Here is a 17,929-nt window from a genome sequence, read left to right on the forward strand (position 1 = left end):
GTTTGCTGTCCATGTTCGACACCCACTGGTCTTTTGTTACTCCTCTGATATGCTCCCAACTGAGAGCCTTTGCTCTTCCCTTGGCCTGGAATTGTCTCTCTTGCTCACAGTATGTTCTCTCTTTCTCAACTCTGAGTGCCCCGACTAGTGGGTTAAATCCTCTGTCTTGCTCCTTCTGAGCTCCTGTCCTCAAAAGCCAATTTACCATTAAAACTAGTGAAACATAAGCTTTCAGGGCCCTTACTTGCCCAAGTCACTTCCAAGGCCCTGTGCCTAAATTTTGTATTTGTAATTTTTTAAAAAGATTTTATTTATTTTTTTGAAAGAGAGAGAGAGATCACAAGTAGGCAGAGAGGCGGGCAGAGAGAGAGAGAGAAGGACACAGGCTCCCTGCTGAGCAGAGAGCACGATGCACGACTAGATCCCAGGACCCTGAGATCATGACCTGAGCTGAAGGCAGAGGCTTTAACCCACTGAGCCACCCAGGCACCCTGTATTTGTAATTTTAATTAATTTTTTTCTTAAGGAAGTTTTCCCAGTTTGTTTCAGCTTCAGGCTCCCCAGAATCTTGGTGTCCCTCTGCCTGTTCTTTTCCTTTGTGGCATCTAATGAAGTAATAAGCAATGGTGTCATTAGGTCTTTAATGTCTGCCCTGCTTATTACAAAGCAAGCTCCTTGGGGGCGGGGACTCCTGACTGGTTTACTGCTTAATCTCCAATCCAAGCGCAGGGCTTTGCTTACCAGTGGGTACCTGTCAAATATTTGTTGAAGTAAAAGAAGGGTACAGAGCTGGTGTCCTGACATGTGACCAAGGAAAAGGAAGCAATTACAGGATAACTGAGAAGCGTGGTACTTCATTTGGCACCAATGAGCTTGAGGTGATTAAGATACAAAGTAGAAGATTTAAGTCAGGGTCTGATGAAGGATTGCCAAAGGTCTGACTGCGATCGGTAGGATGACACAAGGAAAGTTCAGGGGAAAGACAGGTATCAAAACCAGGTGGCCACACCATTCCTAGCAGAGGGACCAAAAAAACCACTTAAAAGCCAGGTTCCTACCATTTTTTAACCTGAATTTGGGCTAGCAGTGTGTTGTGAAATTAAATCGATGTTGGAGTTAGGAGATCTCAAGTAGGCTGAAGTAGAAAGCAGACAGGTGCATTACAGAAATGTGGAGCAGCAGGTGGGTATAAGTCCCTGCAGAGTGACAGTTAGCAGGACAGAATGGAATCAAGAAAGGTGGACTCCTCCTTGCATACAACAGATAGTCACTGACTTAGAGTCCATAGAGCCCAAGCCCGTTCAGGGTTAATCTGTGCCAAATCCAATTCAGAGTGGTTTAAGATCAAAAACTTGTGTCTTTAGTTTTGGGTATTTGAGACTAGATGACAGTGCAGCTATGTAGAAAGTCAACATTGCACATTTTATATTCTAATTTTAACAGATGAAATTAAGACAATATTCAAGAAGTGTACCTTTTGTGTCCCACCAAGGGAACACCCTCCTGACCCTCTGGGGCTCTGATGTTTTTTGCCAGTCCCCACCACCCATGGACACCTTCCTTCCTATCTGGGCTCTGATGTACTATAGCAAGCCGCCCTCTACGTGGACATCCATCTTATTGTTCTTGGGCTCTGATACCCCATGCTGGGCTCTCACGGCTCCTCTCTTGGTCAGCTACCTTTGTGTGTCCTACCCAATGACTTTAAAACCACATGATCAGGGAAGAAGGGAGGAGTAAGAAAGGGAGAAGAGGAAGAACTTTGTATCTGATTTTTGTTGCATATATCGTACAAAGGTTTGTGATTTTGCTACCTTAGTTTTTCTGAGAGTTTTTATAAAATGACTCAGAGAATTTTAGAAACTACACTGCTATCACTATTCTGATAATTACTAAGTATTTTTTTTCCCTTTTCTTTCTCCCTCCCCCACTGAAGTATAAATAATTACTTTAAATCCTTTTACAGATGAAGACTGGGAAAGGGCAGCCTGGAGATTGTAATTGGATGGCTGTATGATTGGTAGATGGGTGGATGGATGGAAAGACAGACAGAGAAACCCTAGTTAGACAGTAATAGCTTATACTTGCATAATATTTACTATAGTCCATTGGCACTGTTCTAAGTCATTCACTTTTATTAAGCTGATTTATAGCTTACCAAATAACGTATGAGTTACCTCGATGGTTTTCCACTTTTTGGAGATAAGGAAAATGAAGCAAAGGAAAGTCAAATACTATGCCCAGCACCACACAGGTAGTATGTAGTAAAAGTGGGATTCAAACCCATGAAATCTGCTTCCAGAGTTCTGGCTATTAACATAGACATTCTCCTTCATATAAATAAATGGGTGATAAGTAGATAATGTATGAAATTAGAAACAGCAGATTTTCTATGTCATGGCCTTCTCTAGATTACTTTATTGTGTAATCATTTAGGTGAGGTAGAATAAACTCTGGGCTAAGTGAGTAAACTAAAAAGCTGTGACTAACAGGAGTCAGAATGCATGCCCAGTTTCAGTTAATTTAACATTTCATGCTAATTCAGCAATTAAGGCTTTTTGAATGCATATAGTTGCTTGAAAATGGAATTAACTGCCTTTTAAGGTGGTGTACATCCTGTGAGGAGAATATTCAAGCAGAGGCCAAATGAATATTCTCTGTCTCTTGGTGTCACCTTGAGCAGGATTATCTCAGTTTTGAGATAATCAAAGGCCTTTTCAGATGTGTTTGGTGGGTCGATGTTTGTAGATGTATATAATGCTGGGGAAATATTTATTAATTAGTCACTGAAAAGCCTTTAAGGGGGTTAAGTGGTTTTACAAGATTTTAATTTTACTTCAAGTTTAGAAGCTTTGAGGATGTCAAATGTTATGCCTTAACACACTGTACCAACTCCAGCCTAGGAATTAGTGATTTCTATTAAGTTTTGATAGTAAGAATACAGGCTCTGGACTCAGAATGCTTGGTTTCAAGACCCCTTTCTCATTTATAAGATGTGAAGTATTAACCAAGTCCCTTGAACTCTTTGTAACCTCTATTTTGTCATTTATAAAATGGGAATAAAGGTATATCCCACTACAAAGAGCCTAGTAAAGTATCTGGCATATTGTAAGTACTCAATAAATGTTAGTTATTATCATCTACTATCATGGTTAATTGTAAGCTTCAACTTACCTTTTAAGAAAGATGTATAATGTAAATATGTTTACAGATGCCACTTAAAGTTTATCTAATCCAAAATATTGTTGAACTGATTTCTGTTAATTACTGAATTCCAGCTAAAGAAAGAGGTCTAAAGGAAATATTTGAAATAACTAAGAGTAAGAAAATGGGAAATACTGTATATAATTGCAATGTACAATCTTTTAATTGAGCTGGTAATTCCCAGATGACATGGTTTTTAGATAGGTTCTATTATATACAGTTTATACTTGAGTAGTTGGAAACAAAGAAGATTAACTAACTTCCTAAAGCATCCGCTATTCCTTAGCAGATCTGGGATTAGAACCCAGGCTGTGTTTGTTCATGCCTACCACCAAATCAGCAGGGAAAAAAAAGTAGCATGATTCATGGTAATATTCAGATAATATGGAGCATTTTAAAACTGAATTAGGGAATCAAAATCCATAATGAAACCATATTGGAAAATAGGCTCAATAATCAAATGAACTTTCACAAATATGCAAAAGAAAATGCAGACTCACTAACGAATAGGATTGGGAAGATTGTCAACCGAAGAATAGCTAACTAGAATTCTTCAATTTGTTGAGATCCTACTTAAAATTTACAAAGCAGGAAAAAAAGGGCTAAAATCGTGAACAATCAGGAAAAAAAGCAAGCCCTTGAAGAAACAGCTGTTGGCCTAAAGAAAGATTTGTGGTACACTGACAAAGTAACGAACTCTATTTCTAAGCAATGCGACAGACGTGTTTAGTGTTACGGAAACAGACTCAAGCTTCTGGTTGACCTTACTTAATAGGAAATTGTGGCATTGGAGAAATTCTAGAAGTTAGGTAAAATAATATACAAACGTGACTCATTTATAGTTTATCCCCCATCCCTCCAGTTACCATCTTAAACTATTAAAAAGTGTTTTGCTTGTTTTTGAGAGTTTTTCACAGAAGACTGGTCAAGAATTCTATGATTCTTCATGTAATCTAAGAATACTTTGAATGAACTATTGTGTTCAGTTTTGCAGGACCCATTTGTATATTAATGAATTAATGAGCTAAATTAGAAGGAATCCTATTTAATTATTAGAGACAAAATTGTCGGGGCGCCTGGGTGGCTCAGTGGGTTAAGCCGCTGCCTTCGGCTCAGGTCATGATCTCAGGGTCCTGGGATCGAGTCCCGCATTGGGCTCTCTGCTCAGCAGGGAGCCTGCTTCCCTCTCTCTCTCCCTCTTTGCCTGCCTCTCTGCCTACTTGTGATCTCTCTCTGTCAAATAAATAAATAAATCTTTAAAAAAAAAAAAAGACAAAATTATCTGCACTTCATGTTTCTTATCATGAACTTACTTCTAATGCAATACAATTGATTCTCAGTTAAAAACATTTGAAATTTTACTTGTATGCATTCCATGTTGCCTACTCCATTTTGCATTGCACTACGACTTCTGTACCAATTGTCCAGAATTGGTAAGATTTGTTTTTATAAAAATAGAAGCTGTGTAGGGAAGACTAAGTGTGATGTCAAACAGATCTGGGTTAAAATCTCTGCTGTGTCCTTAATATACCAGGTTTGTCATGAACTATGTGCTTCGGTTTCCTTGTCTGCAAAATTTGTGTCCTGCTAATCCAAGGACTATGAGGATCAGAGATAATAAGTATAAAGCACATAGAGCACTTAGCGGCACCGAAGGAATATTTGCTGTTGTTATCATTGTTATTGTTACAGACACTCTCATTTGAGAGTCAGAACTCACCTCACAAGATAGCTGTAAGGATAAATTTAACAAATGTGACCTATGTTCAGTTACCAGTGGTGAAAGCGTATCGGGACACAAATAAAGTTTGCCTTTTCTTGCATTTTCCTTCCACGTCCTCAAGGCTTCTGGAGCAGATGCCCTGGAGTTGAATTTATCGTGTCCACATGGCATGGGAGAAAGAGGAATGGGCCTGGCTTGCGGGCAGGTAAGGACCTCAACAGCTGCCATCATGTATTTCTGGGGGACAAGAACATATCCCTGTATAGAAAAAACTGTACCTCAGGCAACAAGATGTGTGGATCAGATAACTGGCTTGAGACTTCCAGGTCTGCATTGTTTAAATATTTAGTGCTTAAAAAGTGGAAAATGAGGGAAACTGAAATTACAGCAACTGTTTAGTTTTATTGAGGAAAATATCACATTATGTGCTTGACAGGAAGTAATATCATAATAAATAGTTTTTAAAAGCACTGAAGCAGAATTAGCTGATTTCAAATGCAATGTTCTTTATTCATTCCTGATGCTGATCCAGTTTCCCTGGAGCAATATACTGTACAAAATGCATTGTTCGTAGTGATTTTGTAGTAAATGGGGCACAGCATAAATTGCATTTTACATTTTTTAGCATATGATCATTATTCCCTAACTGTGTTTTGGGAGTTGCAAAAAGACTTTGATGCTATTTTTATTTTGGGATACAATAAATGAAACCTTCATGCTAAAATATTTTCAAAAACCTAATGAATAAAATGTGGAAATATATGTTAATATGTAGAAAATACTGCATCTTTATGTAACTAGGATACAGTGTTGTATGTTAAGGAGCAATGTAAAAGCTTCATGCTAAAAAGGTGAGTGTTTTGCATCTAATTTGGCTTTTAAGCCCAGAGGGAAATGGTGTGAATTAAATAATATGAAATGTTGTCATTTATGACAAATTTTCTAGTCCTGAAAAGTTTACTTTTGTCTTGACATCCGGCACAGGGTCTTATACATAGTAGGTGTTCAATTCTTTTTTTTTCTTTTTTCCAAATCCTTGGATTATTTGAATTAAACTCAGAGGCCAGAGACCCTTCATTTGGAAGGGCAAAAATTTCTGCTTATTCAAATGAACCTAGGTTGCTATTTTCATATTAGCATTCAGGGAGGATTTTAAAGTACCTTGTAAATATTTAATTAACATTCAGAATAGATTTGTGACTTAGGAAGAAACCATTCTCATGTAGCAGCAGGAGAAGAAGGCCTAGTCAAATGTTTTTCAAGTATATCCTCTGTTCCACTCACAACAGGTTACCCAGAGGATCAGTCAGTGTGGTGACAGAACCAAGCCTTGGTTGACAGTATGTCAACATGTGTACCTTGACTGAAATGAGGAAGGCTTCTAAAAACACAGCTGGAACAGGGCCTGAGGAAGTCAAGGTTCTCTCTTTCTAACCCTTACACAGTGTCTGAAACTTAGACCCAAGATATTTTTTTAGTTAAGTGGATAAAAACAGCTATGGAAACATTTAAATCTGTTGACTAATGTTTTAAAGAAGGATACATTTTAATATGTATTCTTTGCCACAGAAATGACAATTATTTTGAAAATGTTGCTCAACCTTGAGCTTATTTTTTAAGAGTGAGCTTTGACTCTGTGAACACATCTGAACTTACCCAGCTGTTAAGTGTCTTAGGTGTATCCTCTCCAGAGAGTTATTTATCTACATAAATTTTTGCACAGCCTTTGGCTGAATGAGGATACCAAGCAGTAAAATTTTGCAGTAGAGTTGGTATTAAGATTTCTAAAACTCTTGGAGAACATATGTTCCAAAAACCATGATACCTTAGGCTGAAGAAAACTTGAGAACATTGCTGTTTTACTTGTTATAATTTCTAAAACCAAAACCAGTTCTTATCAGCCACATTTAGAAATTTTCTTTTTAATTATGTTCTCGTTTAAGTCATAGAATTGAAAAATAAAACAAATGTAGTTGTTTTTGCTCCAACATATTTTAAATGATTACTGTGCCTCAGGACACAGGAATGTTCAATATTTTAAATGGATGGCAGGAAGAATATTAGTTCATTTAAAAAAACACTTTACTGTAAATCTGACTCTTTAGAGTGGACACAGGTATATCTGGGACTTATTCATCTTTCCCTTTACTTCCTTTTTTTTTTTTTTTTTCCAATTTCTCTACCTCTTGTTTCCATTGCCTCTTCCTTTCTCTTTGAGTTTCATAGTCTTGACAACTTGTAAGCTGCTGGGATGGGAAATTTTTACTCAGTGTGGGGAACTGAGAAGCCATTCCAGTTCCTCTTCCCCATTGCAGTGGGATGCCACGTTCCATCTCTTGGAAAGTCCGTGTGTGCAGAGCACAGAACTGTGAGCATCACCATAGCCTGATAAGTGTTTTCTTCATGAATGAAACAAACTGACATTAGTTCCATGCCTAGAATATTTATCTACTGAAAACACTCTCTTGTACTTTTTCCACTGGTGTTTCTAGAAATCATCATAATTTTAGCCCCTTAAGAAGAGGCAGATTATCACAGTATGGTACAGTTTCCTTTCTAAACATGTTTTTTCCGCCATTATGTCATATATTTTCTCACCAATATTTCATAAGGGAAAAATACTGCCTTTGTATCTAAGTCATTTTATATTAACTACATATGTATATATTTAAATATATATTTAGATATTTAAACTCTCTATGAATGTACCTGTAAGTGACCAAATATTGTGAAATTTTTGAACAGAGAAGGCTATAACCTCTATTCCACAATATATAGAAATCATATATTTATGGAATTTGTAGAAATAAAAAAAAATCTCAAGCTGACCTTGGGAATTTGAATTGTATATTTCCTACGAAGTGAAATGGAAAATCCCTGATAACTTTGATGCTCAAGCGAAAGTGAAAATATTCTCTAGCTTTAGTTGTGTATACTCTGAAGAGTCAGAGGTATATTACAACATGAAAAAAAAAAATTTAGTTTTCTTGTCCTTACAATAACCCTCTGAATAGGTTGAGTTTTTATCCTGCTGTATGACAAGAACAACAATAAAATAAAAACAAAAACAAACAAAACAGCAACAAAAACTGAAGCCTCCATGCCTCCCATGTCACAAGTCTGGTCAGCAGTTGCCAAGGCCTGAGCTTTTATTAGCATAGAAGCCTGAATATAGATAAGTAGATAAGTCACCGAGAATGGTTCTTAATAAATTGGTATTCCAACGTAAGCATTAAATATTATTATTATTAACTGAAAGTGCAGTACAGGAAAGTTATCTCTAAAGTCTCTTATAGTTCTAAATTTACATTTCTCTAAATATATAAAAACACAAGCAAGGGGTGCCTGGGTGGCTCAGTTGGTTGGGTGTCTGCCTTTGGCTCAGATCATGATGGGATCCAGCCCTGCATCGGGCTCCCTGTTCAGTGGGGAGCCTCCTTTCCCTCTTCCACTCCCCCTACTTGTGCTCTCTCTCTCTGTCAAAAAAATAAAAATAAAATCCTTAAACACACACACACATAAGCAAACCTGGATCTACCAGGTAGATATTGCTTCTCCCTGAAATAAGGGAGCCTTCCTGATGTCTTAACATTCAGATTTAAAGTTGTCCTTGTGGGGCACCTGGGTGGCTCAGTCGGTTAAGCGGCTGCCTTCGGCTCAGGTCATGATCCCAGGGTCCTGGGATCGAGCCCCACATCGACCTCCCTGCTCAGGGGAGAGCCTTCTTCCTCTCCCTCTGCCTGCCACTTTTCCTACTGGTGCTCCCCACCTCTCTCTGTATCAAATAAATAAAATCTTAAAAAAAAAATTGTCTTCATGCAGTCTGTGTAAGCCAAATTCCTGTGCTGGCATATTACTTTATAAATATAATTAAACTATAGTCAATTCTATAAAGTTGAGATAAAATGTCACCTCTTGGAGGTCTTCTCCTTTTCCTAAATACGAAGTATTCTGATAGCATTGGGTGAAATCACCCTCTTTTTTCCTTGAATAATTGACTATTTTTAATTTCATCCTGCAGAAGTTCTAATGTGAATTCAGGCAAGAGTTGAAGAAACTCGAATAGCTTTCTGTTGTTGTTGTTGTATTTATCTTGTTTTGAAATTATTACCAATATTTGAAAAATAGGTGGATTTGAAAGGAAGATCCTATTTCTTACTCTCTTGAATTTTGGAGGATACGGCTGCAGGTGGCCTGCATTACCATGCAGCAGTGAGGAGCTAGAGCTTCGTTGCTCTCCTTTAACACTCTATGTGCTTCATGCAAATAGTAGCAAACGTTTGACCAAGGGTAAATGCTTGCTCCCAAACATGGATTTGATCAGTACGTGCCTGTCCAATTCCACCCTTAAATATCCAAACCAACCCTTCCCAGAATTTTTGCCTACTTTCTAGGTTCCTGACATTGAAGAGTCTCTAAGCTGCCTTCTTTAGCCAGCAATACCTTTAATTCTTAGACCCTCCATCAGCTACGAAAAGAAAAAGGAGTTGATGGAGGTTGTGGATGGAGGTGTGGGCTAAGATGCCTTGTCTTCCCACCTTCCTGTTTTATCATCCACAAGGCAAAAAGAAAGAGCAAGAAGCAGCGTGCTCCTCAGGACTTCGGAGTACTAGTTGTAAGTCCTCTTGAAATGATTTTTTTTTTTCTGCCATCAGAAAACATGATGTTTTAAAGCTTTTTCTCATCTTGCACACAAGTTGTTTACTTTTTTGCCTTGTGTCAATGATGTGACATTGTGAAGTACCGATTTCACTCTGAGAGTAACCTGAAGGATTTTCCAGTTTGACCCCCTTATTTACAGGAAAGGAATCAGGGACTGGGAAGATACCTAATTTGTCTTCTCCTGAAGAAACCAACCAGCAAGGTCCATAGCCTTTGATGCCTTTGTCACTGACCCGCATCTGGTGCTCTATTCAGTATTTCCTTAGGTCATTTGGGTATATCCAAATCTCTAGCTGAGCTGAATAAGCCAGTATAGTGCCCTGGGAACTCCTGACTCCATACCTTTCTGCCTAGAATTCATAACTTTTCAACTGAAATTATCCAAATAGAAATCACCTGTCTAATTCTATTTTAAATGACATCTAATGTATTAACTGAGTATATCTTATCAGTCAACCAAGCTTTCCATGAGAAAGAAAAAAGAATATATTGTACATGAACAAGTTTAAAGGTGAAAACTAAAGTACACTCTTATTAGAATCTCTGGTGACCTAGAGATCGAATCACTGTCAATGAATTTGAATTTCTTTGCCTAACAATTCTATGACACTACAAAGATCTTATTTCCCTGGCCCTTATAGGATTCCCATTTTTTGGTAGTTTGGATGCCTTCCTTGTAGGTGTGATTGCCATAGAGCGTACACCTATTTCAGTAAGGATGCTTTTAGATGGAAAATTCCAAAATGATAGTGTAATCAGAGGGAAGGCTACTCTAGCTTCTCATTTAAAACAATGTCCTAAAGAAAGATGGCAGTGCCACGGTTATTACCTGGTAAGTCTTGCTCTCTCACAGCCCCCTCATTGATTTACACCCATCCTCCGCATAGAATTTCTAAACACTGAAATGCTTAACTTAAACAGTCTTAACATTAATTTCATCATCAGGAAATACATATGCAGTCCTGCTTTCATGGTGATTCAGCTAAGTAAGAGCAAACAGATTTAAAGTGGTAAATCTTAAAACGTTTACTGATCTTAAATAATTATTGACTTAAATTAAGATCACCCAAACAATGCTTTGGTATTTCCCTCATGATCTGTTATATGTCCAATTTAATTTACGCAAACTCTGTGTGCCTATTTAAAAAGGAGAGAGAAGGGCTTTGTTTTTATTACAACATGCCAACATTTTTCATAAAACATTAACCACAGATTATTACTCTTACCCTTGCCAGGGAGCAGACGTCTGTCAGCAGAAAGAGAATCCAAAACTAAGTGTGAAGACCACATTGCCCCAGATGTGCTAGCATCTCCCTTGGGAAATAAAATCTTCCTCCAGCAGCTGGGTTAACAGACCCCCATCTCATATGTGATACAGGGTCCATGAACGATGACCACAATCTGCCTAGTTCAGGTCCCCATAAGATGTTTATGGAGGAGACAGTATAAAAGATATGGGTTTTAAAGCCAACACAACTGAGAATTCATAGTACTACCTACATTTCCCAGAGGAATGAAATTCAGGAACTCAGGAGGATGAGATATCCCAAAGGCTAGAGAAAAGAATATGGGAGCCCTATCAGTAGTATAATACAGCTGAAGCGACAGTGACCTCCCTGGACTCTTTTTGAGGACCTCAAGGGGAGGATCACTGCTGAGTTAGATTTTTTTTTATACTGGTCTGGTACATGCCCATGTTTCAGGTTCTTGATTCCCTCACACTCCTTTTAACTCCAGCCCCTCTAAAATACATGTGTGAGAAAGTGCCACATCATTCTGAAAGTGATGTTATTCTTGCTCTAGTTAGCATGGGTGAATATAACTTCAGGTTCGGGAGTTGGAACTAAGGTCTGCAAGTTGAACGGATAAATATGGGATAGCCTAGGTTGGCTTCAGTGGATTGAGTCCCCGAAACATCACGTTCACAGGTTTGGAAATCATTATGTCACAAAGTAACATCATTTCACGGAGAGCTATGAGAAATGACTGCATGAGATAAGCTTCTGCAAAAGTGACTGAAATCTGGTATTCTCCATATACATTCACTCTTATTTTCCTTGCAGCATTATAATTTTAGAAGTGCTTTAAAATAAATTATCTATTTGTTTGTGAGAAAAAAGTATCTCTGATCAAACAGAAATATTTGCTTTATGCTGTATTCTGTTGCCCAACTTTTATTTGAGCTTAATTCTCAACCATTTGCATAGACATGGGTGCTTAAATAAGAAGATAACTACAGGAGATCTGTAAGAGGCATTTCTGTAACTGCCAATATTTCGCCTTAAGCTGATACTCTATGAGTTTTCAGCTTTAGTTATTAATGTTGGTTAATGATATAAAATGATTGCTTCCTCTCAAAATTTTAAATTTTCAGCAGAAAACAATGCCATTTAAATCTTACTGAAATACCAGTTGTAGGTGGGGGGAGTAATCACATAAATGTCTAGGACAACAATCATGTGGCAGTTAAAAAAATTACATGTAGTACAAATAAGTGGATCACTGGTGAGTGGTTGAAGGAAAAACATTTTAAATGTGTGTATCTTTTTTTTTTAATTTAGTGTGGCTTTTATTGTACTCATCACTTGTTATATTCCCCAAATATAGCAGCAGTAGCATTTTAAAGTGTTTTTTTTTTTAAATCACCCTCAAACGATCACATCATAGTGACTTTGAGAAGCATAGCAGAGTTTTCTATATGCCTGCTGACTTATAGCATAAAGATAAACCAAAAATCTCTTTGACTGAAAGAGAAAAACACAGGAGTAGGGTAGGGAGAGGCTATGATCTTATCAATGGTACCATGGAGAGTTTGCATAGCATAATGTCACACAGAATAACAGGCATTAGCAGTGCAGAGTAGAAACAACATTGGAAACCAGAATTGCTGGCAGTGAAATGAAGGTTCCAGTCACGGATCCAACTAGTCTAGAATATTTGGAAAAACTGGAAAATAAGACTGAGTCATTTATTAAAAGGCACAAAAGACTCAGGAGTAAAGGACACTGCATATTAGGCTATAAAACCAAGATTGGACCAAAACCTAGTAAGCACTCGGAAGCTGAGAGATTCAGAGGCAGCCAAGTTTACAATAAGGCAAGAGAAAGGATAATGAGTAAGACAAATCAACGAAAGGCGTAAGAGCCACCACTTTCAAGAAGACCTTAAAATTAAGGCAACTTGTGCCTCAGCTATAAAGTTTTTATACATTTCCCACTGGGATAGAAGCAGCCTTCTAGAGTGCAATCAGTTTAAGGCTTTGAGCTGGGAGAAGGTGAGCAATGTCAGGAAGAAAGCATGTGGGTTTGCCTGACTACTGAAGGAAATAGTGCCCCCCCCCCCCAAAAAAAAGTAAGTCAAGGGAAGTAGATTTATTAAAACCATGACATTTTTACAATCTGGGAGTCTTGATTCAAGATGGAAGACTCTAGGGCTTTTGTTAACTATCATCTAGCAGCCCCATTCCCAGAGAACTATTACTCCCCCGCCAGATACACATGAGGTGGCGCTTACTGATAGTAACAGATTTTATACAAATATGAAGTCTGTCTTGTTGTTGATTACATTGAAGAAATCTTAATGACAGTCATGTTTTATAGCTAACTTTGTTTTTGTTCCTTCACCAAAAAAAAAAAAAAATCACTTCATTAAGTTGCATTATGATTAATAAATATAGGCTCTACAAAAAAAAAGTTTTGTTTAAGGAGATATTAATGTAAAGCATGAGAATCAATTTTAGATACTTTGAGATGTTCTGAATGTCTTTCTTTCCTCATGTTATCTATTGTTTATGATTTCTAGTTGGAGTGTTTTCTCTCCCTATCTGTTGTTACTGAAGTGTACTCAGTTGTAAAAGTCCTCATAGATCAAGTGGCAAAGTCAGTTATACTTAATGTATGTTAATGACTCATCAGAGAGTAGCATACAGATTTTTTCTCTTAATTGTGAAACTTTTGGCTGTTTTTCAAATGAATGGAGACTCTATTGCCAGTTTTTGTTTATCAATGTTTTTTTTTGTTCCTTGACAATACCTGAGATCATATGGCAACATAGTAGGCATGTCATTCCTGTTTCTCCTATAACCATGTTTTCCAAATGTGGAGAACTTAGTACATGAAGGAACAATCGAATCCCTTCACTTCTCCTGTCTTGTTCTCTATTCCTCTATCCCATGTTCACTCTTGATTCTCTTTCTACGTTCTGTCACCTCAGTCTCAAACTTTTGGAGAACAGACTTTCTGTTTATAAGACAAAGGTTATACAGACCCCAGAGTATTCATTGTTCTCCCCAAATCATCAAATACTTCTCTACTTTTATTCATTCAGCAAATATTTAGGATTTCTACTATATACCAAGAATTGTATGAAAAGCTGAGAGTATAATAATGAGCAAAACCAGATATGTTTTCTGTTCTCAGGGATCTTCCCATTTAGTAGAATAGACATATATTGCACAAATAACCCCACAAACAATAAAATACAACTGGCATAGTACCGTGAAGTAGTGGTCCATGATACATGAAAAGCATATAATGTGAAATTTCTGGACTATTGGAAGGGTAAGGAACGACTTTATAAGAAAATGATGTTACATCTGATAACTGAAATATTTAGAGGATTTTTAACTAAGTGAATGATTGGGGTGGGTTAGAGCATTCCAGGCCATGGAAACAGCATGAGCAAAAGCCCTATGGTTGAAACAAGGCATGCTGAAGGGCAAAAGAAGAATAGGGTGCTTAAAGCACACACATGTGGCACAAGATGATGTTGGAAAGGGGAAAATAGAGGTCAGACTATATAGAAACCCCTAAGTCATGCCTTGTTAAGACTTTTGATCTTATCCCAACAGCAGTGGGAGATTATAAAAAGGTTTGGTGTGTGTGTGTATGTGTGTGTGTATACATAAGCCTGTACATGTGTTTGGTGGGTGAGATGGTGACAATGTGGGGTGATATGATTGTGTTTTCATTTTAAGAAGAGAATTAGAGGAGCATGAGAATGGACCTAAGAAGTCTGTCTGGAATAACCATGCAGTTGTTCATGTAAAGTATAATGGAGGTTTACGGCTTAGCTTAGAGAAATGATTGTAGAGAAGGAGAAGTGGATATACCAGAGATAAGGAGTATATCCAACAGCATTTGAGGATGGGTTGGATATGGGTTTTGAAGGAAAAACAAGTAGCAAGATAGTTCTTAGCTTTCTGTTGTATGCAGATGGAGAAATTCTGGTATTATGAACTAAGACAGATGTATTAACTGATATAACTGATGGTATGAGATTGAAGTTGACTTCATGATTGTCTGGATCCAGGAAAGCTGATGTCCTTAGCATTCTCACTCTCTCTTACTTTCTCTTCTTTGCTCCATGGTTTAGTGAATGACTCATCCTTCCCCATGACAGATAAGCATTTTTAAACCATCTAATGACCAAGTCTCAGATAAATCTATGGTTCCTCATTCCAGTTCCCAGGGGGTCTCCACCTTTCCACCCCTAGAGCATTTTCTGGTATCTGTGATTCTGGTATTTTCTGTATACTCTCTCCAATCCCCACTACTAAGCCCTTAGCAAAAACTTCCTTTTAAATGAATCCATCCTTATTTTAAACAAGTAAAAACTTACCCCTAAAACATTTTGACTATTAAACATATCACTCTCTCATAGAGAAGATGGATAAAGTGAATAAAGTAGGATAAAGTGAAATACAATTTTCCCAGTATATAGTAAATAAGGAATTATATTTTTGAGATGGCAACAATACAAGTATAGTTACTATGATATAGATATATCCCAAGAGAATAAATTCATAGAAGATTATAAAAATTGAGTTTGTTCACTTAGTATGCCTTGTATTCCAAGCCTTGTGCTAGCTGTTTCCACACGTGGGATCACACGCACTCCTCAGTCAACTTTGAGGGGGAAGATAAAACATTCTCCATATTTACAGACAGAGGACCGGAGGCTGGAGTGACTTGCTCCACATTGAATCCCCAAGGATTAATGTTATTATGGTACCTGGTAGGTTCCATAAATAATTTTTGGACAGATTAATGAAAGTTTGAATGAATGAATAATTGAATTTAGTCTTCATACAAAATGTGTTGTTTGTGTGTGTGTGTGTGTGTGTGTGCCATTGGCAATGAGAAGATCCTGAGCAGAGTGGTTTATGAATATGACTCAGTATAGCAGTTCTTGTTTTTTTTAAGTTAAGACTAGTATTTCAAGTCATTTTATTTCCCTCTAAAACCAGTCTCAATACATTGCTCTGGTTTTTGGTCATCTTTCCGCCTCAACCATGTTAGGTGTCATGTGTCTGATTTCTCCAGTTTGTGTCTCAAATCCATTCTAAATATGTTTATCCAGAGGTACATACTACTCACTTATACATATTATTTACAATTCCCTGTGCCCTGGACAGCAGTCTGTCTCCTTTTCAAATATTCTGTCTTTAGAACTTAGTAATCTTTTGTTTTTGTTGTTGTTATTGTTGTTAAGAATGAACATTTTTTACATGATTATTGGAGGAATTTGGAGGATGAAAGACATCAAAATGGCTGACTCTGTTCCTTTTGCAGACTCGCTATCCTATGTAAACAAGGCCACTATCTGGGGTTGAAAAGAGAGAAAGAAAATAAACTTCCTTAGCCTGGCCTCCAGGAAATTAAGAACTTTATTTTGACCTGTTTCCATTTCCAGTTCTGAATTACAAATGCTCCCTGAATGTTGCCTCATACATTATTTGAGAGCAGATATGATCCTGCTGTGCCACTTGCCAGGCTCTGATACAAGGTCTAACTCCTGTAATCCTCACAACTCTATGATGTATTTACTATTATTACTCCCATTTTACAGATGGGAGAACCTAGAGATAGAGGGAATAAGTAGTGTGGCAGGGTCGCACAGCAAGTAAATGACCGCCTCAGTATTCAAATCCTGGCCTCTGGCTCAAGAGTCTGTGCCCCTAACCTTGGGCACTGCTGCCTCTCCAGAAAGAAAATTCCTGGCTTTACTAAGCACACAAATGATTGATACATATCTTAATGATACATCTCTCTTTGAAAATAGTGCTATTTGTGGGAGTAATGGAAGCTCCTCTGGATAAATACTACTGAAAAGGCTAGTTTCCTCAAAACAATCGGTAAAAAAAATTTTTTTTGAACTACCTTTACTTTTATGTGTTACTAATTTTTTCTGTCTCCAAATTCGGTTTTAAGGGAAACCCTAATGTTTCTTTACTTTTTTTTAAATTTCCAGACACGATTAAAACCTAGTGCAGTTTCACAGTCATGAATGTTAATTGCCGACGTCTGTTTTTATTTTTAAAAATCATTTTTTTGCTGTTTAAATTTGACACCACCCCCCCATAAAGGAGACGGTCTGTGGTATCAGGCATTAAGAAACTACTCCTGCTAGTTGGTGATTATTCGGGAGCAGCTGAAGAGGGGTAAAGAACCCCCGCAGAAGTGCCCAAGAGGGAATTCACCCCTTCTTCAAAGGGTGGAGAGCACCAAGTAGGCAGAACGCCGTCCAGCCCCATGCGTGGTTCTGCCCTCGCCTGCCATTCCACAGCCCTGCCCCTTTACAAAGGGTAGATCATTAAGCCATCCAGCGGTGGGGAGTATTTTCGTATAGCTGTTGCCCTTTATAACAGCCTGGCAGTGAGTGACCATAATAAATTATGCACTGCTCTGTGAGACTGTGACACAATGCACTGCCGGAACAGCGGGGGTGTTAGAAAATCCATTATTTGAAATTTTTGTTTCTTTTTCTTACTAGATTCCATGCTGTTCTTTTCCTGTCATCTTGTTCCTTTTTTTCCTATCTATTGTTTTGAGGGTTTTGTGTCTGACAGTTCTTTTCTGCTGCTGGTTTTGTCCTTTTTGTTACCTTGTTTCTGCCTTCGTGGGCTCTCCCACCCCCCCTCCCTTGGTCTTGTGTGTTGTGAGCCTCATTCTCCTTTTCTGTCATGCAGTCATTTGCTTTACTTTTCTTTCTCTTTCTGCCTTATTGTCTCATATAATGCAGAAAAACAAATTCTCTTTTTGTCGGCATTCTTTTACATGGTGTTATGTGGTTGTCATTTTCCCTTCAGGATAGATGCACTTTACTGTATGTACTATTCATTTTGGTTCCAAGAATCCAAAACACATGTCCAGAGGAGTGCCAAGGCTGATGGCAATAAAACACAATCAAAGCAACCAGGAGAATACTTCTCTGGGAACGGCACAGACCTATTTCTTCCCTGTAGATCAAGTCACAGAATCTGTAAGTTTTTGTTCCTAATTTTAGATTATTCATTCTCTTTCTCCTTCTCCGAGTAGATCTAGTCCACCATGGCAATTG

General features: G+C 37.8%; 1 protein-coding gene across 1 annotated transcript in view; it reads left to right on the forward strand.

The window, feature by feature from the left end:
* Window positions 1–17,929, forward strand: part of DPYD (dihydropyrimidine dehydrogenase) — an 842,461-nt gene that overhangs the window by 558,394 nt on the left and 266,138 nt on the right. The window contains exon 16 of the mRNA XM_080800117.1: window positions 5,049–5,132. Within this exon, the coding sequence (XP_080656243.1) occupies window positions 5,049–5,132 (84 nt within the window). The remainder of the gene's footprint in view (window positions 1–5,048; window positions 5,133–17,929) is intronic.

This window comes from Martes martes (assembly GCF_963455335.1).
Source record: "Martes martes genome assembly, chromosome: 4".
Classification (NCBI taxonomy): Eukaryota; Metazoa; Chordata; class Mammalia; order Carnivora; family Mustelidae; genus Martes; species Martes martes.